The sequence below is a fragment of the Dermacentor variabilis genome, chromosome 4 (assembly GCF_050947875.1).
Source record: "Dermacentor variabilis isolate Ectoservices chromosome 4, ASM5094787v1, whole genome shotgun sequence".
NCBI classification, from domain to species: domain Eukaryota; kingdom Metazoa; phylum Arthropoda; class Arachnida; order Ixodida; family Ixodidae; genus Dermacentor; species Dermacentor variabilis.
Window position 1 is genome coordinate 205310680 of NC_134571.1, and position 25107 is coordinate 205335786.

Below are 25107 nucleotides of genomic sequence, written 5' to 3' on the forward strand. Positions count from 1 at the left end.
GTTCAGTCTGCAAACGTGTTGAAATAAATGCGGCAGAAACGCCTTTCCTGGGGTTTAGAGTTCCGTCCCTGCATGGGCGTATTTACCGGGGGACCAAGGTTGGGGGGCGCACTTGCCCCTTGCTGTGAAAGCCGTGACATAACCGTGGCTGCGAGGACCCACGTTAAGGGTGGAAACAGCATCTAGGATGGCGGAATGGAGGACGTTGTCAAATGCTTTCATCCTGTCCAGTGCGAAGACCGCACGAATGCGCTTGGCGTGAAGAACCTCTTTGGAGAGCTGGAGCATGACGTCATGGGTAGAAAGGGAAGGGCGAAAGCCGAACATAGAATCGGGGAAAAGGTGGATGTCGTCGAGAAAGTTCCGCAAGAGGTCGAGAACAACGTGCTCCAAGAGCTTACCGAGAGAAGAGGTGAGGGAAATGGGGCGGATATTTTGGATATCTATTGGCTTGCCAGGGTGGGGGTGAAAGTTACCTTAGCGTGGGTCCATTCGGAAGGCAGAGTGGACTGGAAAGCTGGTTTCACTCTGGCAGCGGCAGCGGCGACGTACGCACGTCATTTAATCAACTTGTCTGGATTTTTGCAGAGGCCGGCGCTTCATCTGATACCTGTAAGAGGATCCGAACTGGGCCGTGGCTGCCTGTTTGTTCCTCAAGAAAAAAGACTACGTGAGCAACTCACCGTTGTTCCATTTGCCTTTACCAGGACCAGGACTGTTCTGCGTGTCCCGCCATCTGCGTGACTGTACTGTAACCACGGCCTTCTGTCGCTTCTGTCTTGGGGGCGGTGTTTTCACTGGAAAGCTGGTTTCACTCTGGCAGCGGCAGCGGCGACGTACGCACGTCATTTAATCAACTTGTCTGGATTTTTGCTGGTTGGTGGCATTTCTTATTCTGTGCTGTAGCATAGCTCCTCCCCTGTCGTCGCTGTTGCTGCCACGAGTCTTGTAGTGCTTTTACCTTGTTGTGACTACTGGTTATAGTGTCGTATATGCCATATCTGTGCCGCCTTTAGGCTATGGAGGGTTCTGGCTCTGGAAGCCTGCGCGATGTCGCAAAGTCTCGTGCTGATAAGCAGCCAGGTACTATAAAGGAAGTCACAAAAGTGTTGGTAGAACTGACAGCTAAGCTTGAGGCGTTTGCGACGGACATGAGAAATGTCGTCAGTGGTGTTGCTAACTCCAATACAGAGATTCGCTGTGAACTTGGAGCCATTCGCGACTCCATTGGCTTTATGAACGATGGTTTCGAACAATTCAAGAAGGATGTTGACGCGTTCCGTCGTGAGCTGACTGCAGTGACGGCTGAAAATCAGTGATGTGAAAGAGAAAATGAGCACTAAGTAAAGAACTGAAAGAAGCAAAGAGAGAAATAGTTGAGCTGAAACAATACAGCAGGAACATGAACCTTGAGGTTAAAGGACTACCGTTAGTTGCAAACGAAGATCTGAGAAGAAGTGTTGGACAAATTGCCACATGTATAGGCACAAGTGTCACGGACAACGACATTGATGTAGTACCATCGTGTCCCTTCTAAAGATAAAAACAAACCAAATGTGATCATAAAGTTTTCGACTAGGTCTGCACGAGACAGAGTACTCTCTGCTGCGCGAACCGCTAAGTTAAGCACTGGGACCCTGGGCTTTGAAGAGAGTAATCCTGTATATATCAATGAGCCAGTGGCGTAGCCAGAAATTTCGTTCGGGGGGGGGGGGGGGGCTAACAATGCAGCTCGGCCTACGAGGAAACATTAGGTCGGATGCTCCTATCTAAATGCATGCAGAAGGAGAATTCGTTTTCTCGGCAACCACTGCACCAAATTTGAAGAGGTTTGTTGCATTTAAAATAAAAACTTAAATTCTAGTGATTGCTTGTTTCGAATTTCCGATCTAGGTCGTCAATATTTTATTGATAAGTGGCAAAAATCGAAAATTTTCAGAATCTAAACAATGAAATTTACAACTCTGTAAATCAGCAATGAAAACTGATATCACCATTCTGTGAATTGCACATAATAGTACATCTACAGCGGACAAAATTGATGTTACACATGAGTCTAAAAAAATTAAGTATTGTGAAAATACAGCTTTTGCGCTACCCTTGTACATAACATAACGAAATCACGTAAGATACAAATAGACATATTGAATTTGTACGCTTTGAATAGTGTAATGGATGCCATTTACGGAACCGCGATATCTGTTCTTGATGCAGAGCTATTAATTTGTAAACTTCATGAATTTATTTTTTTCGCAGTTTCGAGTCTTCAAAATATTTTAAACAAAGTTCGGGCACTAAATCAACATTCCGCTTCCAACAGACACTAGAATTTAACTTACTCTCTCAAATGTAACAAATTTCATTAAAAGCGATTCAGGAGTTATCTCAGAAAAGTGGTTCTGTATTTTACGTATCTAAATCTGTTTAATCTCGTCGGAGTTGGGCCCGAGCCAGAGCTTCCTCTTAAACAATTTGCCTAGGGATCATATACATGAATAATAACCGCATTGTAATTGCCAAAGATGCTGCAAACGATTTCTTGAACGCTACGCACTGTCAATACAAGTAAAATATGTATTTTTTCATAAAATATTATACTCTTATGTGCCAAAAATTGTGCGCAACATAACTGATGTCAATAATTCCGTGTTTTTTGTCTATTTAGTAAGTAAAGAAAATATAACACGAACTTTATAACTACATCAGTTCGAAACCAGCAAAGCAGTGCATGCCGCTGATATGAAAAATGTAAAGGCCATGAAATGAACACGTTGAGGACAAATATGTTAATGAAACTTTGTCATTCAAGATCCTTGTTTATATTCTTGTACATATGCAACGGTCAGTGAAAAATCTCAATGACGTTGTCATTTGTTCCACTGTATTACGCAGGAACAGCTGTCACCGGTCGTGTATCGTGAGTAGTTGCACCGAAATTATAGTCGCAACCGGGAGCACGTGTAAAAAGCAGGAGTTCTGCAGAATGTACGAGGGCGAGTCAAATGAAAGTGAGCTAATGTGAATATATGACAAACGGGGTACTTTATTTAAACGTAGCCTCCATGAGCATTTATACATTTGTCCCATTGACTAACGAGCCGCGTAATTCCCGTCTCATAAAGCTCCTTGGGTTGTTGCTTCAAAACGTCTGGAACTGACGTTCACGTCATCGTCCGAGACAAATTCTGGGTCCCTTGAGCTGTTTTTTCGGTTGCCCCAAGATGTGTAAGTCGCAAGGCAACAGGTCTGAGCTGTATGGCGGATGTTGCAGCGTTTCCCACTTGAACTTTGCCAGTTTTGTATTAGCCACATCAGCGACGTGGGGACGGGCATTGTCGTGGAACAAGATGACCCCATTCGTCAATTTTCACGTAGTTTGTCCTTGATTGCGACACGCAGCCGATCCGGCGTTTCATAATATCGGAAACAATTGATAGTCTCTCACGATTTAGCAAATTCTATCAGTAATGGCCCGTGATGATCGAACAATAAAAGTGAACCGCACCTTTCCGGCGGAATGACGGCCTTTGCTTTCTTTGGGGGTGGTGAATTCGAATATTTCCATTGTAAGCTTTGCCGTCGTGTTTCAGGCTCGTAGTAGTGGTATGATGGTTCGTCTCCGATCACAATTGCAGACAAGAAATTGTCACCCTTATTGTGATACCGGATCAGATGAGTAAAGGCGGCGCCGAACTTCTCTGTATTCTGGCAGTGGTTCAAAATCTTGGCCATCCATTGCGCACACAAAAGCCGTTAACCGAGATGTTCATGAAATATGGCGTGAACTGTGACGGTGAACCGAACCGTGACTGATGTTCACACGCTCTGCCAGTTCATCGATGCTTATCCTCCGTTCTTGTGTCATCAGCTCATCTACCTTTACAATTTTGTTAGAGGTGATTGCACGATGGGCTTTGGTCCGGTCTGAGATCGTCTCTGCAACTTTCACGTCCGTCTTTGACCCGTTTGTTCTAACGCTTCACAGTGGCCAATGAAATGCAATGTTCAATGTACACGGCAGCCATACGGTGACTAATTTCTTTTTGGGAAGCACCTTCAGCTGTCAAATCCTTACGGCACCACGCTCCTCAACTTCTGGGGCTCCATTATGTCACGCAACCATGTTCAATCCAGTGTATGAGCGCATTAAAGAACATTTATCCTCACACCTGCGTGTCACTTTTGTAAATGGGAGATGTCTGTGTGCTACGTGGAGGCCTTGCAGATAATGAACAGAACCATAATCGCGCAGGGTGGGTAGGCTCACTTTCATTTGACTCGCCCTCGTACATTGGAAATGCGAAGATATAATGGAATGTACAAATGCAAAGATACAGCTTGATAAAGGGCAAAACAAGTGCCACTGGAAACAAAGTTCACTGCACATATGCACAAAACCTCGCAACAAGATATTTAAACATATGTATAAGTCTCCAATAAATCTACGTATCTAAGAAAAAGGCACGGTATATAATGGGTCAAACAAGGCAAATAAACATGTTGCGCAATCACAGATTCACAGAATCCTAAATCCCGCCCCATTCCATCCACTCCCCCTGATGTATCGCGCGCGACGGAAGGCGGCGCGCTTGCTCCTCACTTTTCTCCCCCTTGCGCACACAAGACTGAGCCACCATCGTCGGCTCACCCATCCCCCCACCCCCCACACGCTTTCACTCGCACATACAGCATGCGGCGCGCGGTCACGATGTTATCGGCCTTGGACTTTATGCGGAACATGAGGGCGACGGCAGGAATTCGCCTAGAGTGTCCATATAATTGCTATCGCAATAATGTAATAAGAGTATCCGGCAGCTGAAGCGTCCCGTAGCACATTACTTTCCGCAAAATAAGTAACAAAATAGAACTTTCACCATGCGACAATTCACTACGCCGCAACGTTTTGTTTTCTTTTTGTGGGGGGGGGGGTACCGTAATGAAAAAAAAAACGCAAAGGAAAGTATCTTGGTCACAATCGAATGCCTACTTTGGGCAACTAATGTGGCTAACTAACCATGCGCATACTGCTCGGTATCCTACAACGGGGAGACAAGAGTTTTTGCAGAGGTTGCGCTCAAGCGAACGCGGTGCAATCCGTCGAGTTCCCACAGTGATGGCGGCGAGCGACCATTGTTTCTTTTTCTCGTCTGCGAGCTAGAAAGCGTCCAAAACTCTGCCAAGTGAAAATGCACTCGGCGAGAGAAAACCGAACGCGCACCGAAGTGCGCCCCGCGGTGGTCGGGGCAACACGAGAAAAACGCATGCGCTCTGGCTGGCTCTGGCAGCCCGCGGGTAGGGGAGCGAGAACAAAAAAATTGAAGAAGCTCAAAGTGTCCTCGCGATTAAAAGCCAAAGTAGAAAACTAAATAAGAACGTAGTTACCTTGGCTGGCTTTAGTGCCTTCACTGGATGCTTTGGCGCCGGTGAAAAAAAAATGTTGACATTTTTTTATGTTACATGACGGCACGAATGAACCACCACAACGCTTCGTCTCATGGGGCCTCGCTGCGGGCTTTGTCAACTTGTCTGATAGTGCGTTGGTTTGGCTTGTCTCGTTGTATGGCCCGATGTACGACTTTGGAAAAGTTAATGAGCCTTTGGCGTCAAATTATTATGGGAACATTAAACTTACAAAGTTCCGTAATTGAATATCTAAAGCACACGTTTGGAAATGTCAATGCACCTTTCACATCAAAAGTTTATGAGAACTTTATACCCATAATGTTTCGAAATTGACATTCACGCGCTCCATAGATTCCATGATACAGTGTAGATTCCGCGGCCTCCGCGAGATGCCGCGGCGAGCCCGTTCGCCATCAAAACATCCTTGAAACTTAAAGCTCGGATGGGGCTGCTTGCGTTATGTTACTCCCGGTGCATGGGCGTTGCCGCCAAATACAGCCCGAGTTCGCAATTTTCGCGGTGAAATGGCTTTTCGAGCGTAAAAAAGACGTTCTAGACAAAATCCAGAATGATTTCCGGCGCCGCAGGTTGCTTTGGTCGGCGGTGCATGGACAGCACAAAAAAATTACGGGGGGGGGCTGAAGCCTCATGAGACCCCCCCCCCCTGGCTACGCCCCTGCAATGAGCATCTGTGCGTTGAAAACAAGCGTCTATTGGGTAGAGCTCGACAACTGAGGCGAGAAAAAGAATGGAAGTTTGTGTGGGTGTCACAGGGAAAGATCCTGATGCGGAAGTCTGAAAATTCGCCTGTCCTACATGTTACCTGTGACTCGGACCTAGACAAGGTGCGTTAGGTTACCCGCTATTGCATACTCAACGCCACTTAAGTCATGGTGCCAACAGATAGAATGGCTCAAAAACAATCTAGGAACCTATGGTTCTTCTTGCTTTTCTCGATATTTTTGAAAACAGTTAACGGCGCGATTCTTCAGACACCCACGCACATTTTCCGAATCTATGTGGTTTCGTACCTAGCAAATGCGCCTGATAGTGTCTTTATGTATGTGAGCTCTAAACTACTGTCGGAAACAGAAGTTCTGTTTATGAACGTTAACATTTTGACCAATATTGTACAATTTAGAGTCTATAGTACATCAGTGTTGCACTCATTTGTTCTTGCTTGCTACAGTGTTGCGGTTGAGGGCGTCACCCACATAAAAATTAAAATTCCCCTTAATATTCTCCTCAGCAGTTGGTCTTGCATATATAGCATCTTATTCGTCTATGCCAACGGCACTGTTTTACATTGCAATGGCTGTCTTTTTTTTCCTGAGAATTAAGTTTCAAAATGGCTCTGAAATGTACTAGTCCCTCTGAATTAAGCACGAGTGTTGCGCATCAGCGCCTATCGACTCTGAGTTTCCTGCATATGAACATACAGTCAGCCCGTTCTAAAGAAGACGAATTGTGGAATTTTCTAGATGAATTTAAATTTAAATTTTCTGTCATTATGTTGGCTGAAACTTGGTACCGCAACGACACCGATATTGTGCATATTGATGAGTATAATGTGGCCTACATAAATAGAGAAACTAGAGGCGGCGGTGTATGCATATATGTGCAAACAAGTATCAGCTATCAGTATATTGATGAATGGTCTCGATGCTGTGAAGACATTGAAATTCTGTGTTTAAAATTCGAAAACTCTCTATTTCCTTTCCACGTTCAGTTCAGTTGGAAAGGAAATAGAGAGTTTTCGAATTTTAAACACAGAATTTCAATGTCTTCACAGCATCGAGACCTATTAGAGGCAAAGAATTCCCTCACGGCCAGGTGGAAAACGCAAAGACTAAATCGCAGACTGCGAAAGAAAGTAGCGGCACTAAACCGGGAAATCGAAGCGCACTCGATCGAGCTTTCCAAGCAACAGTGGAACGAGGTGTGCGCGTCGGTAGACGGACAAATGAGAACCGGGCGCAAATGGAACCTCCTAAAGAAACTGTTAGACGACAAGCAATCCAAAGGCAATCAGAGATTGGCAATTGATAGGATTTTACACAAACAAAAGGAGCAGGGCAAAACGGAGAGCGAGTTCCTAAAGGAGCTGGCGGAGACGTATCTGCCACTGGGCCCGTCAGGCGATGGCGACTATCCGCAATACGCCGGCACAGAGGTCGAAGAACTCGACGCGCCCTTCACGGAATCGGAAATTTGGGATGCCTTACAAGGCCTCAACGGACGCTCCGCGACGGGCCCTGACGGGGTCTCGAATAAACTGTTAAGAAACCTAGACGGGAAGTCGGTCGAGAAGCTCACCGAAGAAATCAACAGAGCGTGGGGAACGGGACAAGTACCAGAGGTCTGGAAAGAGGCCTCGGTCATACTAATACCGAAACCCGGTAAACCACTTTCGGCGGAAAACATGCGGCCAATATCGCTGACCTCGTGCGTAGGCAAGACGGCGGAACATGCCATACACAACCGAGTATCGCGGTACATAGAGAGAGAGGGCCTCTTCCCACATAACATGGTGGGCTTCAGACCGGGCCTCTCCTCACAGGACGTAATGTTACAACTCAAAAAGCACATAATCGACGGCATAACCAGAGACACCAGGGGCATACTGGCCCTGGACCTAACGAAAGCGTTTGACACGGTGAAACACAGATTTCTAATGGAAACGATCTCGGTGATGGGGCTCGGCCGGAAATTCCACTCTTACATAGGCTCCTTCCTCAGAGACAGGAAAGCCACGATCAAAATAGGACAGGCCACGTCCGATTGGTACACGCTGGGCGCGAGGGGCACCCCACAAGGGGCGGTGCTCTCCCCGCTATTATTCAATCTAGCATTGAAAGGGCTATCGGACCGGCTGACGAGAGTGACCAACGTCAATCACGCCCTGTACGCAGACGATATTACGGTGTGGTGCCCGGGAGGGTCCGACGCAGAAGTCGAGCGGGCTCTTCAAGAAGCGCTGGACACAACGGAAGAGTACCTGAAGGAAACGGGACTCCGTCTGTCACCCAGCAAATCGGAACTGTTGCTCTACAGGCCCTCGAAACAAGGCATGCGGAATTTGACGCCGATCGATCAAATACCAATCAAATTACACACGAGTGACGGCCAGCCGATCCCCAGAGTGGACACTATAAGAATCCTGGGGCTGCTAATTGAGGCTAAAGGCGGTAACACCCAAACGGTCATGAGTCTCACGTCCAAAACGGAGAACATGCTCCGGCTGATCCTCAGGGTGACCAACCGCAGGGGAGGGCTCAGCGAGAGCAATCTCATCAGACTTTACCACGCCTTCCTCATGAGTCACGTAAATTACATAGCCTCGGCGCTAAAATGGACCAAGAGAGACGCGGCCAAGATAGACACACTGATGCGCAAGAGCATCAAGAGGGTGCTAGGTCTTCCGATCAGTACAAGCACGGAGCGGCTCGATCGGCTAGGGGTCCACAATTCGCTAGCAGAAATAATCGAAGCACAGACCAAGGCACAGGTCGTGCGGCTGTCGACCACCAGGGCCGGCAGACGCATCCTAGAAGAAGCAGGAATAAATGCCGAGGCAGAGTGCACCGCACGCAGCGTCGCGCTCAGCGCGGCGGTCAGGGGCACTTTCAAGGTAGAACCGCTTCCGAGAAACGTCCACCCGCAATTCAACGAGGGGCGCCGAAGGGCGAGGGCCCGAGCACTGCTGAAATCAACCGCCAGCTGTCCGGGACTAGCGGCATTTGTAGACGCGGCCCAGTACGGGCGCAGCGACCGGTACGCGGCCGTCTCGATACGCTGGGATAGCACGATCATCAACGCAGCATCGGTCAAGGGGGTAACGTCCGAGGTGGCCGAGCAGGTGGCAATAGCCATGGCAATGAGGGACCCCGAACGCCCTTACGTATACACAGATTCGCGATCGGCGGCCAGAGCATTCGCCTCGGGCTCGATATCGCGGAAAGCGGCGGCCATCCTCGGCAGTGCGGGAGCCGCGGGTCATCACATCCTCAAATGGTTCCCAGCCCACATGGGGGCCGACGTGCACCCCGACTTTCCCAACGCCAACGAGCTGGCACACGCACGCGCGCGAGGACTCACGCACCGCGGCGATCGTGGCGAGCGAAGTGGCGGGGAGGGAGGGGAGCACCGAGACCCGCTGCTCACCTTCAACGAAATAACCACGCATTATCAGCTGTCGAGGAGGACCTTCCCGCTCCCCCACGCTAAACTTACTAGACCACAGTCATCTATATTCAGAATGTTGCAAACAAGGTCGTTCCCCTCGAGAGGCAGAATGAGCCTTTATTCATCGGACGTAGAGCCGCAATGTCCGGATTGCGGCGAATCGTACTGCTCGCTATCGCACATGCTTTGGCAATGCTCCGCGTTAAGCGGCACCGTGTTCCGCAAAGAAGAAGACTGGATGGACGCCCTGCGAAGCGACGACCACCAGACCCAGCTCCGGGCCGTCCAGAGGGCTCACGAAAGGGCGGAGGCTCACGGGCTTCCCGTCCCAACGTGGGTGCGGCCCGCGACCCCTGCCGACCACTAAACCAAGAGTGGGTGGGAAGGGGTTCCTCAGGACCCAATAAAGTTCTTTCCTCCTCCTCCTCCTCTCTATTTCCTGTTGTGTATAGACCTCCTGACGGCAACATCAACAATTTTCTTCAATTTTTAGATGAATTCTTTTCGTTTGTTAATGAAAATAATTATACATTAGTACTCGGAGGTGACCTCAACATTGACATGCTCACAAAGACTAGCAAACAAACTGACCTGTCAAATCTACTTCTTTCGCATGGCCTTTCAAATGTTATAACTACTACAACTCGCATTACAGCTGCTACAGCCACCTTGATAGATCTATTCATAACAAATTCTGCTAACCTACTACACCATGGTCCAATAAGTATCGCTATCAGTGATCATTTGCCAATTTGCCCAATTACTACGGCTGAAATTAAACAGAGGCACCCGGTGAAATCAGCCATTTATTTCCAAGACATTAATTCACAATCTCTTTCTTGCTTTCGTGACGAAATAAGCTCGTTGAGCTGGGATGACATACTCTCCTCTTCATCACCTGATAGCGCCTATGACCGCTTCATTAAGATCGTATGCACAGTATACCAAAAACACTTTCCTTACAGGCACGTAAAAAAACCTAAACACGCTCGCAAGCCATGGATCTCCTTTAAGCTAATCAAAATGATAAAAGAAAAGAATAGGCTGTACCATGCGTTTTTGAATAGCCGTGACCCAGATGAGTTGAAGAAGTTCAAGAAATATCGAGATAACCTGACTAAGCTGCGAAAACAAGCTAAATGCGACTATTACTACTCCATGTTCGATGGTATCGTTGATGCAAAACAGACTTGAAATAAGCTGAATTCTGTTATATCATCAAGGCGACCCGCCAGTACTATTAAAGAGCTCAAGGTTTGTAATGAGGTTCTTAAAGATGAAGCACTCGCCAATAAATATAATGAAAGCTCTGCCTCTCTAGTTGAAAACACTTATGATCAAGATGCCTTGACGTATTTGCCCAGTCCCCTTACACATTCTTTGTATATTGATGAGACTGATGACACTGAGGTTTTAAATGTGTTCAAAAATTTTAGGCGATCTAAAAGTGAGTATGTGCACGGATTAAAAATACAACCAATTCCTTCTGTTATTGACCTGCTCACCCCTTGCCTCACTCACATTTACAACATTTCCTTAACCTCTGGCATTCTTCCTCCACAGATGAAAATTGCAAGAGTAGCTGTGGTGTACAAAGGCGGAGAAAGGGAAAACTTAAGTAACTATGGACGAATCTCAATTCTTCCACTGTTTTCAAAAGGTTTAGAAAAAATTATTCTCCTTAGGATGACTGCCTTTTTTAACAAGTATTCTGTTTTAACACCATGTCAATATGGCTTCAGGTCAGGCTGCTCGACTGAAGCTGCTCTTCTTAAACAAAAGGAACTAATTTTGAAAAATATAGAGGCGAGGAAACTAACATTGAGAGTATTCCTTGATTTCTCAAAAGCTTTTGACAGAATTAACCATGGAACACTATTAGAAAATTCGAATTGTTATGGTACACGCGGAATAGTTCTAGATTTAATTAGAAGTTACATAACCAACAGAAAGCAATGCGTATCAATAAATAGAAAATTATCTTCGTTTAAACTTATTAAGCAAGGTGTGCCTCAAGGTAGCATATTGGGAGCACTTCTATTTATCATTTATATAAATGGACATTGTTAATATTGATGTTTCGATTAAATATATTATTTACGCAGATGATACTAGTTTATTCTTCTCAGGAACTAAGGAGGATCAACTCATCAATTTTGCAAATGAAATACTTCACAAGATATATAACTGGTCTGTAAAAAATTCTCTCCAGTTAAACTGCTCCAAAACAAAAGTGGTCCTCTTTAGAGCGAAGTCCACGCCTTGTGATCTCACCCAATGCCTCACACTCAATGACACAAAAATAGAACTTTCCGCTACAGCAAAAACATTGGGTGTTATCTTTCATGAATTGATGCTATGGGACCACCACACCGATTACTTACGAAATAAACTTAGTAAAGCGTTAGGTATGTTGCGCAGATGCCAGAGGTTTATAACGCACTATTTGCTTCTCACCTGCGCTATTGTAAACTGGTGTGGTCAAATGGTACTAAGAAATCATTAGGTAATTTAGTTTCAGTTCAAAAGAATGCCTTACGTGCTATTTCAGACTTACCTTACGATGGACATACGCGTGACATATTCCGGAAGTTCAAGATTTTACGTGTAGACCACCTTTACGAGTATCAACTTATGTGTTCTTTTAAACGTGACAGGATTAAGGGTACTAAACATATCATAAACATCGCGAACTTGCAGCGGAATCCTTCTTTTCGCCTAAATCGATATACGGAACACTGGGAAGTCACGCGCCCTCGGACTAACTATGGCCTTCAAGCACTCTCCTACTGTCTTCCCTCTACACTCAACAAATATAGTCTAAATGATGTAAACATACGCCATATATCCAAGAGCACATTACTGCAAAAATTTCTGTGAATAATTAACTTTTTGGTTTGTCGGTTGAAAAGTATTTCTTTGCTATCTTTAAGTTGTCATTTCTGGTTTTCTTGCATACATGTATGCGTATATATATATATATATATATATATATATATATATATATATATATATATATATATGCGTCTGTGAATATGTATATATTGACCCTGCCACAAGTATGTACTACGAATATCTTGCCATGTTGCCGCCTGTTGTTCATGGGGAGGTGGGACTAGTCAAGCTGCCGTTATGCAGCTTTTATCCTGCCATCCCTACCGCTTTGTATATATCAGTGTACTTATGTGGTAAAATAAACTTCTTCTTCTTCTTAGAGTGCCTTCGTGCCAATGTTTGCTAAAGAGGTCAGTGATGGCCTCGAGGGATGGGGTATCCAGATTACGGAGAGCCTTGTTAGAGATTTGGTCGGCCCCCGGTGTTGAGGTCGCGCGGAGCTTATGCAGCGCAGCACGAATCTCGCCGAGGGTGATATCTGCGTCGAGCGCACAATTAGGGTTGCCGGTGTAGGAAGGGAGAGAGGAAGGAGGGTTGGTGCAGAGATAACGATCACGAAGAGCAAGAAGAAAGCCGGAATCAGAGAGTGGATATGAGTGAAGGAGGTGCGTCATGTCCCTGCGGTGCGTGGCCTTGAAATGCGATGGGTCAAGGAGGACACGCAGGAGAGCCCATCTATCCCTCAGCCTGAGGTTACCAGCCATGCACTCGCAGGCTGAGGTTACCAGCCATGCGCCCACTGCTGTCTGGTGAGAGAGGAGCAGTTCTCCTCTATGTCCATTGCCAGGCGAGCAAGGCCGAGGCGCAGGGAGCGGTTGTGTTTCTGGGAAAGCCAGCGGAGGTGCAGGGAGTGATACGCCTCCCAGAGGTGCAGGAGGCGACTATCAGCCGTGTAGGAGTGAGGAGGGGTGGGGATGGTCGAGGTGGCAGAGGACACATCCTGAAGCAGGTTGGTGGTCAACTGAGAAAGGTCTGAGATGGAGGTGGAGGCCTGTTGCCGTGACTGGCGGAAGCGATCCCAGTCCACCACCTGCACCAGGCGTATGCGGGAGGAAGATAGGGCGGGAAAGGAGAAAGAGACGGACAGGATATAGTAGCCGCTACCGAGGGAGACCCAGGTGCTCGTGCACACCACGTCCGGGACATTTTTGCAGATGGAAAGGTCCGGATTAGTGTTCCGTTGTACGCTGGAGCCAATGTGGGTGGGTTCCGAGAAATCGTTAAGGACGGACAGCTGTTCGTTCTGCACGAAGGTCCATAGCGCCAGTCCCTTCCTGCAGTTCTTGGGGTAGCCCCAACTTACGTGATGAGCGTTGAAATCCCCAAGAATTATGAGCGAATTCCGGCTCACGCGTGATATGGCATTGCGGAGAAGAAGGGGAGCTGCAGTAGCGCGGTAAGGGCTGTATGCATTAAAAAGGGAAGCTGAATAGTCTGTCGAATTCAATAAGACGCTCATATACGGATGCGGGAACCTTATAAACCATGTAGGTAAAATTTGGGTTTTTTTTTCAATTAGGAGCGACGTAATCGTCGGTTAAAATTGCGCTGTAGCTCCGCCCCCCGTCGAATGCCGCGCGCTGCTGCTGACGCTGACGATGCGAGCGGAGACCGGAAACCGCGGTGTTGTGACGTCAACTCTAGTGTTTTGTTCCTTTGCAGTCTGCGCGACCGTGCCTGACCGTGCTTGTTTCTGCGTGCGTGCCATCGTAATCTGCTTCGATCGACCCTACATTCCTTTGTTGGTGCGTCTGCGTGTATGTAGAGTGGTAGTATACGGCCAGCCCTGCAATTCGGCCTGCGCAGTTGCTGTATATGGCCACAGAATGAGAGAGGACTACTTGCCACTAGCAGGCTTTCTAAACGCAGCGCGAAAAAATCGGAGCAAAGAAAACAAAGGCGGCACGAGTGCGCACTGACTGATGATAACTGGTGTTCGAAGGCCTTATGAATACACGAACTCACCCAAACCTGGATTTTGATTCACTGCGAGCTCCCTCGTGTTAGCACGCTGAACGGAAGGTGCATGTTTATCTCCCGCCCTTGACGCAGGTTTCGTCGCAAAGCGCCGCGAATTTTCTATTTGCACGTGTGTTGTAAAACAGCCTGCATGCAGCTACCATAACGCAGTGCAAATGTAGAGTTTGCATGTGCTGGAAAGCCGGCGCACGCCAGGACGCTACGCTCCCCCCTTCTCTCGCGCACAGCGAGAAACCGACCGTCTCACGTAGCCGACGGAATTCGCCGCCTTTACGACTTTGGTTACGAGTAGTGTGCGGATGGCGCACAGATGAAGGTCACTACACGTACTGCATGAACCGGGAAGCTTTTCACGCGTTTAAACCGTCTTTGTAGATTGCCGACAGCTTTGGACAGTGCACAAATGCCGACGATCGCATCCCCGCTTACGTTCCACGAGGAGGCATGCAGGAACACAACACTACAGTTGTTTGACCGGAAACGAGCTCACTAGATCGGCGAAAGATCGGCGAGATCACTAGATCGCTTTGCAAAAAAACATACTCACCAAAGAGCATTTCCAACACGAGGAGATCCCAAGACTTCGCTTTCGTTCGCGTCGAAAGCACTGCTCGCACCAGCATCGTTTGCTTCTTGAGAGGCCGGCTCTTCGCAATCGGCTCGTACATGTAGGGAGTAACGCCGAACTCCTCAGAAAAACACAGCCTCTCTAAATTTTCCATTGCCTCTTAATTTTCCATTACAGCACCAAACTACCTGGCACCGCGCTTCATGTGTAGCGGCAGCGGTCGGTCACTAGAGTTGACGTCACGAGGCGCCCGACCAATCACAGGCGGAAACGAGACGCGCGAGCTGGGCGTGTCCGCTGCTGCACTTTTCGTCGAAATAAAATATATTTGCGCTTTCTTTCGCTCAATTTCGATACGATAATCGAATTCGGAGGGTTGAAAACCATTATGTACACATGTTCACTCAATTTTTCTGGAAAACCTTTCAGCTTCCCTTTAAGGACGAGAAGGCTGGCATCTTGCCGCCGCCGCGGTAGGAGTTCCAAGAAGAGGTGAGTGCACTCTGGAACGTCGAGCGGATGCTCGAATGCAATGTAGGCGCGATGAAGTAGCGTGGCAACGTTCGGAGGTGAAGGGGAAGCAGGGTGAGAGCTGTGTAGTCACGTAGTTTTACTGGGGAGAAGGTTTCCTGAAGGGCGATGATAGCGCGGAGGTCGGAGGGAGGGATGTTTTGGAGGTGGAGCTGCAGCGTGTTCCGCTTTGCAAGGAAGCCGCGGCAGTTCCACTGTTAGAAATTAAGGCGCGGGGGGTGTCTGGCCATCTTGAGGCCGGGGTCCCCCTGCTGGTGCAGGGTGCTTGGGAAATGAGGATGAGGGAGGAGGGATGAGACATTAATGATCATCTGGGCAAGATCGGCGTCGAGGGAACTCTGGCGGGCCTCAATTTTGGCCACGCGGTAGTTAATTTGAGCCATCCAGGTCTGCGTGTCCGTACGCAGAGCTGTAATGGCGGCCATGAGGCGTTGTTCATGTGCCTTGAGGAAGGAGGCCGTGTGGCGGATGAAAGCCTCCATCTCCGGGGTGGGGGCAGGTTTGGTAGAGGAGCGCCTCTTATGTGGAGGGCTGCGGGAGGGGGAGGCGGCAGGAGAAGACGCGGCCGAAGAGGAGGCGGACATAGGTGGGGACATAGAGGAGGGGACATAGGTGGTGGTGGTGGGGGAGGGTCAGCGATGGGTTATGAGGTTTGGCGAGAGGAAGATGTGGGGAGGTGGGGGCGCGCACCAGCGCCCGCAGCTGTTCTTTTAGTCGAGCAATCTCGTTGCTCTGGGCTGTGATTTGAGCTTTGAGCTCTTCTGTTTCGGGGTCGGGTGTGGGAGGCTGCGATTGCCAGCTCCCCTGGGAAGCAGTTGATGGGGTGTCTTGCCCCTTGTAGGAGTGGAAATGAGACTGAGCGGTGGCGGGGGCTGCAGTCCTGGCTTGATCGGGAGCTGGATCAACACCGGAGCGGGATTATCGGGAGTCTTTGGCGGTTGGTGTTGACTGCGCTGAGTTGGATGACGTTGACTTGGGACTGGATGTGAGTGGGGAGGGACCTTCCCGTTCGAAGCGGAGCTTACACGGTCGGCACCCCGTGACATGTGTGCCCCTGCACAAGATGAATTTAGGAGTGCAGTCCAGGGAGTCCTTAGCTGCGTGCACAGCTCCGCAGCATGGGTAGCGTCCGGACCTGGGCTTGGTACATACGTCGGAACGGTGACCATGACTCCAACAATTGACACAAGCTTCAGCCTTGGGGTGGAAGGGGTGACAGATGAAGAGGCCGCAGTTGAACACCGCGGTGCGAGGGAGTTCTTTCGTGCCGACGAAAGTGATCAGGATGGACCGGGTGCGACCCATCTGCCTTGCATCGGCGATGACGTAAGTGCTGCTGGGATTCATAGCCTGCAGGTCCTCGATTATCTCCTCTTGGTTTGGTTGTCCACGGCGTTGTAGATTATGCCGCGGAGGGCGTTGTCGGGTGCGGCCACATAAACGCGCAGTGGGTACAGCTGGGTGGCGAGACGGAGCTCAGAGGTATGCGCGTACCGCCGGGTGCGTTGCTCCGAGGCCGTACTGAAGGTGAAAGAGTTGTATGGGTTTATGCGTACGCAGTCCTCGCCACGGGCGGCGGCGTACTCAACGCTGGTGCTAGAACAGAGTGAAGCAAGGAGGGCCCCATTGGTGGTTGTGCGGAGGTCGAGGCCACCTCCAGGGCGGAAGACGATCTTGTAGTCTTCCGCTGCGAGTCGAGGCAGCGGGACGTGGCGGCGCAGGCGGTGAGTCTTCAGCGATGGCGGGGGTGCCATGGCGGACTTGAGGTGGGCGTTCGTGGCTGAAACGGCTTCCTTTGGATAGGCCGCAGGTGGGCTTGGAGCATCCGGGTCCGGAGGGGTGGGTCGTCATCAAATTCTTGTTGGGAGATGAGTGTACCGTCGACTATACTTTTCATATCGGTGGCTTCGAGGCAAAGGGAGCGAGTGCCGGCGCAGCGGATGCCGGTGCGGCGCTAGGTGCAGCTACGCGCTGCGGGCGAGGTGGCGTTGCGCCGAGCGTTGGGCTTAGCTCGGCGGCCCCGTGGCTGGTCAAAGATGAGGCCCCGGTGAAACGGTGGTCGGCAGGTCCGGGCAAATGAGGTGTCAGGAAGGTCCTTACACCTCCGGGTGCTCGGTAGCAGAAACTGGAGGATATCCCGGGCGAGACGCCAAAGCCAGGAGCATGGCGGCGTTGCGGCCAACGCGTCTAGCAAATCGCAGCTCTACCCATGGCCGGTATCGAGCGGGCGTCCGCTCAAACTCCTGGCGCGCGTTACAGACCGGCCGTGCAAAAAGTTCACTTATATCGTATCAAAAGCTCCCATATTCATTCCTAGGAGTGGGCAGCGTAACCCGGACGAAGCACAAAAGGAAGTGGAAGATGCGAGCGCAGACTAACAACTGGTTTATTTTTTGCTGACAAGCGATTAACTGCACAGAGAATTGGACCATGTGATGAAGATACGCGTACAACTGGTGAAAGGGTGTCAGCCCTATCATGCCATTCAAAAGCTTCGTTTCTCTATCATGTAGAGAGATAGAAGTGTGGCTGACGCATGCGCTCGAGTTGACATGCATCATGTAGGCTTCCACAATCTCACGTTTGATTTCATTTCCATTTTTATAAAATATTTTGGTTTTCTTCAAAGAAAGGTTTGCATGGACAACTTCGACAATGCGCGGCCCGATTTGTGGCCAGAATCGCGCCTAGACCGAGCCAATGAGACAGCCGCCGTTAGGTCAGTGTCCAGGCATGTAGGAGAAGAAGATGAAAAGAAAAATTCAGGTGCATTCCTGAGTGCTTTGACGTGTTCGTCAAATCTCAAGGAAACCCGAATGGCAGAGTGCAAAAGATTCAACCCCTTCTGCACCTTTTAGGAGGAAACCAAGTGAAAGTACTGACGACTGATGAAGAAGGGTACTTCGTCCTCCTAACGGAGGGCACTTTTCTGAGAAAACCTCTACCGCTTCAAAAAAAGCTTCAAGAAGGCACACGTTGAACCTAAGAAAGTCAAAGATCAAGCAAATAAATTGCCTGGAATTGAACCTGAAGCTTCTGTCTAGTACAGTAAACAAAAGTCAGGGGTTGAACCTTGATCTTTTCTTTACGATAAAACCCATAAACCTGAACAAACTTTCCGCCAAAATGTGTCGGAGAGAAACTCTTGGCAACGCGTAGTGTCTGGTTATCGTCAGAAGAACGTAACAGAGCTCCGGGTAGACGACCCATTCAAAGTAAAAACTCGGAAGAAGTCGTTAAGTTTTTATAAGAAGGGGTGCATCCAGCAAGCACAGCCTTAAGCGTCGACGTTACAGTTTTATTTTATTCCCTTCCTAGAAATTAGCTGACGAAGACAATCAAAGATTTCATTATGGATAACGATGAGTTAAAGATTAGGAATGAGAGTGGCGTTCCGGTTCGGTCATTTCTCGAACTCTCGGCTTTTTATTTAAATTCCACGTTCGTTATCTGGGATAACGAAGTTATTATTCGGACGCAGGGGGTCTGCGTCGGCTCTCAGGTGGCACGTTAGCGATATCTTTCTCGGCACTGTTGACCGGGCACTCGAGAGCGTCTTGGCGGGAACAATGATCAAGTGCTCTAGGTTTGTTGATGACTACTTGATAGTTATCCACTCGCAAACAAGTTCCAAAGATATTTGCGTTATTCTCGCAGCCTTTGATAAAGAAGGAATGGGTCTTGGGTGTACTCATGAGCTGCTGACTAATAATAAAATTAAATTTTTGGACTTAGAGTTAATATTAACAGCACAACATATTTGTTGGCAACATAACCCCAGGTCAAGCAAACCAGTTTAATCTACGCGTCGGCACACTCAAAGCTATTGAAAAGAGGCATTGCTATGACATATTTAGGTTCTGCGCTTGGAAAGTCATGCCACCACCTCGCCAATCTCAGCTTTTCGCAACAACGTAATCATCTAGAGAAGGCCGGTTTTCCAAAATACATTGCCGTATCAAAATGTGAAGGGCTAATGAAGAAAAGAAAAAAAAAAGGGAAGCACCCCAGAAACAGATCGAAATGGTAAAAAAGTCTGCACTCATCCCTTATGTGCATCAGATGGGGCATGGTTTAAAAAAGACAGCCATAAAATATGGTGTTCAAGTCGTGTTTTCAGCAAAAAAATCATTAAACAAGATTTGCAATAGCGTGAATAGACCTAAGCAGGTGTCCAAGGCCATTCGCCGTATCAAACACACGGGGCAGCTCGTGGCATACTCGGTGGGAGTGGTGTACGTTATTCCACTTTCGTGCGGCAAAAAGTACTTTGGGCAGACAGGACGCTTTCTTAACATTCGCTTTAGGGAGCAGCAAGCTGCGATCAGGAATGCAACAGGCTCGAACCTGGCCGTGCATTGTCGAAATTGACCATGCAAACCTCTGTTTGAAAAAACCGAAATAATGTATAAAAGTGGAAATCAAATAAACCGCGAGATTGTGGAAGCCTACTTCATGCATGTCAACTCAAGCGCTTGCGTCAGCCAGACTTGTATCTCTCTACAGGATGAAGAAACGAAGTTTTTGAATGGCAAGATAGGCTAATACCCTTTCACCACTTGTACGCGTCTCTCCATCACATGGTCCCATTCGCTGTATATTTATTAAATTGTTTAGAAAAAATAAACCAATAGTTATAATCTGCGCTCGCAACTTTCCCTTCCTTTTTTCCTTCGTCCGGGTTGCGCTACTCACCCTTAGGAACTTGTTCATTCACGAACTCGCTCAGCTGGCTGCGTTAATTCAAGAACTCCCATTGATGCCACAATAGAAAAAAAAATGAGAGACAGGTCAGAGCGCAGTGTCCTATATATCTTGCCGCCTTTTTTGTTCCATTCGCACAGTACATTACTTGCTCTCATAGGTCGTTTATTGTACTTAAGGTTGAAAGATTGGGTCACGTTTAACTGCTTTATTTTCCTTTGTTGGTATTCTTCAGCTGCACAGAGTGAACGAGGAGCCCTGAAAATAAGAGGACCAGAGATTGATTATATATCGATTTTATATGCGGTCACTTCATTCGTTACCGAATTTGACGGCCGAGACGTTCATTGAAGAGCGGCACGCACCCCGTGATCCAACTTGGCGTCAAAGAGGTTCACTGAAGACCAGCACAGACCGAGTGGCACATACTCGGCGCTATAAGTGGGCGTCGAAGAGTTTCATTGAACAGCATTCCCTACTCAGTCCCTACAGTGTCGGCGTGCAATAGGTTCGTTGAAGAGCGGCACATATGTACTCGTTGCCACATATACTCAGGGATCCAAGCTAGTCCGATGGTCGGTTTCGCGCCCTATTCGCTCCGCACAGCAGCAGTCCGATGTGGTACCCATTCTACCAAGAACTACCCAGCGACCCAGGTAGGTGGAAACACGGTTAGAAACATACATACATACATACATACATACATACATACATACATACATACATACATACATACATACATACATACATACACACACACACACACACACACATACACACACACACACATACATACATTATCACCATCCTAATCGTCATCATCAGCCTGGCTACTCCCACTGCATGGCAAAGGCCTCTCCCATACTTCTCCAACTACCTCGGTCATGGGCGAATGTGGCCATGTTGTTCCTGCAAACTTCCTAATCTCATCCGCCCGCCTTACTTTCTGCCGCCCGCTGCTACGCTTCCCTTCTCTAGGAATGCAGTCCGTAACCCTTAATGACCGTCGGTTATCTTCCCTTCTCATTACATGCCCTGCCCGTGCCGATTTCTTTTTCTTCATTTAACTAAGATCTCAACTCCCGTTTGTTCCCTCATCCAATGTGCTCTCTTCTTATCCCCCCCCCCCTTTAACGTTACACCCATCATTCTTCTTTCCATAGCTCGTTGGGTCGTCCTCAATTTAAGTGGAACACTTTTCGTAAGCCTGCAGGTTTCTGCCCCGTACCTCAGTACTAGTAAGACACAGCTGTTACCTGGTTTTCTCTTGAGGGATAATGGCAACCTGCTGTTCATGGTCTGAGAATGCCTGCCCAACGCAACCCAGTCCATTCTTATTCTTCTGATTATTTCAGTCTCTTGATCCGGTTCCGCGGCCACTATCTGCAATAAGTATATGTATTCCCTTACCACTTCCAGTGTCTCGATACCTATCGTAAACTGCTGTTCCCTTCCAAGGCTGCTAAACATTACTTTAGCTTTCTGCCGATTAATTTTTAGACCCACCCTTCTTCTTTGTCTCTCCAGGTCAGCGAGCAAGCATTGCAATCGGTGCCCTGAGTTACTAAGCAAGGCAATAACATCAGCGAATCACTAGTTACTAAGACATTCTCCCTTAACTCTTATCCCAAATTCTTCCCAATCCAGGTCTCTGAATACCTCCTGTAAACACGCTGTGAATAGCATTGTAGAGATCATATCTCCCTGACCGACGCCTTTCTTTATTGGGATTTTGTTGCTTTCTTTATGGAGGACTACGGCGACTGTGGAGCCGCTATTGATATCTTTCAGCATCTTTAAAGGGACACTAAAGTGAAAAACGATTTTTTCTGCATCAGTAAATCACCGTTCTACAACACCAAAAACAACACTCTTACAACGATAAGACGTTTGGTAAGCCAGAAAAACCGCAAGAACGAAATACGGGTGGCGACGCCTACTTAAGTTCCCGCACCTAGAGGCTGTGACGTCTTGGATGTTGATGGCATCTTCTAGGGCCTACTAATTACATATAGCGGTGTAGATTGACTACACTGTGTTCTAAAGGAACTAAATAATAAACATGGCAAGTTTCGAGAACCTTTATTCATACTTTGGAATCCCTGACGTCACACTGACGTACCGGCGCTGGGGTTGCGGTGCGAAATTCAATTACTGATACTTCGACCTTCATTTTATCATCTAATAATCAAACTATTATTTCGAAATGACTGCCTGCAGGGTTCTCAAACAATGCTTTATTAGTCTAAACTGATTGAATGTTTCGCTTTAGTGTCCCTTTAAATAAGGCTCGTCTACATTCTGATTCCATAATGCCTGCATGACTGCTGAGGTTTCGTCTGAATTGAACGCTTTCTCGTAATAAATGAAAGCTATATATAAGGGTTGTTTATATTCCGCACATTTCTCTATCACCTGATTGATAGTGTGAATATGGTCTATTGTTGAGTAGCCTTTACGAGATCCTGCCTGGTCCTTTGGTTCACAGAAGTCTAAGGTGTTCCTAAGTCTATTTGCGATTACCTTAGTAAATACTTTGTAGGCAACGGATAGTAAGCTGATCATTCTATAATTTTTCAAGGCTTTAGCGTCCCCTTTCTTATGGATTAAGATTATGTTGGCGTTCTTCCATGATTCCAGTACGCTCGAGGTCATGAGGCATTGCGTGTACAGAATGCACCAGTTTTTCTAGAACAATCTGTCCACCATGCTTCAATAAATCTGCAGCTACCTGATTCTCCCCAGCTGCCTTCCCCCTTTGCATAGCTCCCAAGGCTTTCTTTACTGTGCGTCTGTTAGAAAGAAACAAACATCCTACATACATAGCCCCCGGTAAGTGCGTGAACTATCCTTAAGAATGCTAATCGTATTAAAAACACTAATTTATTAGCATTCTTAGATTACTTGACGCCCTTTTCGGGGTTTGGCTATGTATGCACGTATCTAACCGTCTTTCCATCTACCTGGGTCACAGAGTAAGCCATGGTCGAGCGAATAGCGCATTGGGCAGGTGTGCTGAGGGAATGGGGCTCTAAACCAACCGTTGAGCCAGCTTAGTCAGTGTGTAGGTGGCAATGTGTACATCCGTTCCGCTATTCCACGAACCTCTTTCTCGCCGACACGGGTCACAGTAGATGCTGGACTGCAGGAAGGTACTACTGTTTCCATGAAACTCTGTGACACATACTTAGAGCATCGGATATGGGCCACTTGTTCTGGTCTTCAATGAACCTCTTTGATGCCTACTTGAGTCAGTGGGTATGAGCCAGTAGATGTGTGCCGCTGTTGAATGAACACGTTTGAGGCCTTCTCAGGTAACTAGGTATGTGCTGCTGGGAATGTGTGGCTATAAGAAGACGAAAATTCCTATGCTGAGCGGTATCGAACCCACGTCACAAGTGCTCCTGAAGGACAGCAACCCGACGCGTGTGCATGCTGTGCCACAAATCCACTGGATATACGTGCCACTTTTCAATGAACGTCTTTCACGCCAACGCTTTAGCGAGCTGCGCCATGAATGCGCTGGGTATGTGCCGCTCTTCAGTGAACCTCTCGACAACTTGGGTCTCTGATTATGTGCCACTGGCGGAGCGGTAAGTGCGGGAACCATTCTCAGCGTTTGCAGGCCCCGGCGCGCCACACTTATACTCTCGGAGGCCACGCACGGACTTCTCGGCAGCGCCACCAGATGGCGCAGTATGTCCAGAACGAAGCGCGAGAGAGGAGACCTGTTGCCACATTAACCCTTTACTGCACAATTTTTTGTTTCCTCAAAATGTTATTCATAGAGTTGTAGGGAAGCATAAATGTAGCTGCACTCCCTTGGAAACTAAATTTAGCGAAATTCTGTGGTTTGAATTTGCAGAAAAATATTGTGTTGCATATTTGCAACAACGTGCAAATAAGGAAGAAGTTTAAAATGAAAGATAGGGCTTTGTGCGATTCATACGCACTATCACTTACCACGAACTATCATCGATTGGAACGATTTACCCTCATACATAGCCATGGAAACTGACATAGCCAAATTTAAGGAAACAATATGCACTACTGTGACGCGCTGTTAAAAAATATTGTTTTCTGATTACGTGCGTTTCCCTGATATTTTTGATGCTTTGTGAGTTGTTGCTCGCTCCTGATGTTTTTATGTACGTTTATTTTTTTTGTCTTTTTTGCTTTGTTTGTTTTTTGGTTTCTTCGTTCAATATGATAACTACACTGCCCTGTTGAGCGGGGAAAAAATGTCTTGTAAATGTTTTTCTTTTTTTTATGCTGTACTTGAATGTACACTTGTGTTTTTTCTTGTAGCCCCCCCCCCCCCCCCCTATGTAATACCCTCCTTCGATGGCCTTTAGGGGTATTGTAAATAAATAAATAAATAAATAAATACTCAGATGTTTATTTGCACGTGACGATCATTGGCGCACGTATGTTTTAGTGTGGAACAAAATGAAGCAATTGTTTTTGTTTGTGCAGCACAGGTGGTTCTCACACTTCGTGTAGTATGTCATGCAGATCCCCGTGCAGCCAGGAAACAATGCAGTGTTTTCGCGTTATTATCAAAATTTAGAAGATAGGAGCACAGATGTAAGGTTTGGCCCTTGACGACGGGACACGGCAGCGTGTGGATGCACGGTATCCTTTTGAAAAAAAAAAGGAAATTCGACCAGAATATATCTTGCCCACATGTTGAATCGAGACCTACTTACACTCTTGGTTATCGTCACTCCTGGAAGGGTCGCTGCGTTCACTGTCAGGAGGAATTGCTCGGCCATAAAAATGTTTGGGAGCCATTTCACTTTTCCGAAGAAAGTAAATCATGCACACGTTGTTGCATTTGC

The 25107-nt window shown here is 47.6% G+C and overlaps 1 protein-coding gene across 1 annotated transcript in view; it reads left to right on the top strand.

The window, feature by feature from the left end:
- The window catches only part of LOC142578506 (uncharacterized), a 78439-nt gene extending 65528 nt beyond the window's left edge, over positions 1-12911 (top strand). Inside the window, exons 8-10 of the mRNA XM_075687885.1 lie at positions 1518-1661; positions 6111-6248; positions 12804-12911. Of these exons, the coding sequence (XP_075544000.1) occupies positions 1518-1661; positions 6111-6248; positions 12804-12911 (390 nt within the window). The remainder of the gene's footprint in view (positions 1-1517; positions 1662-6110; positions 6249-12803) is intronic.
- Positions 12912-25107: the final 12196 nt, after the last annotated feature.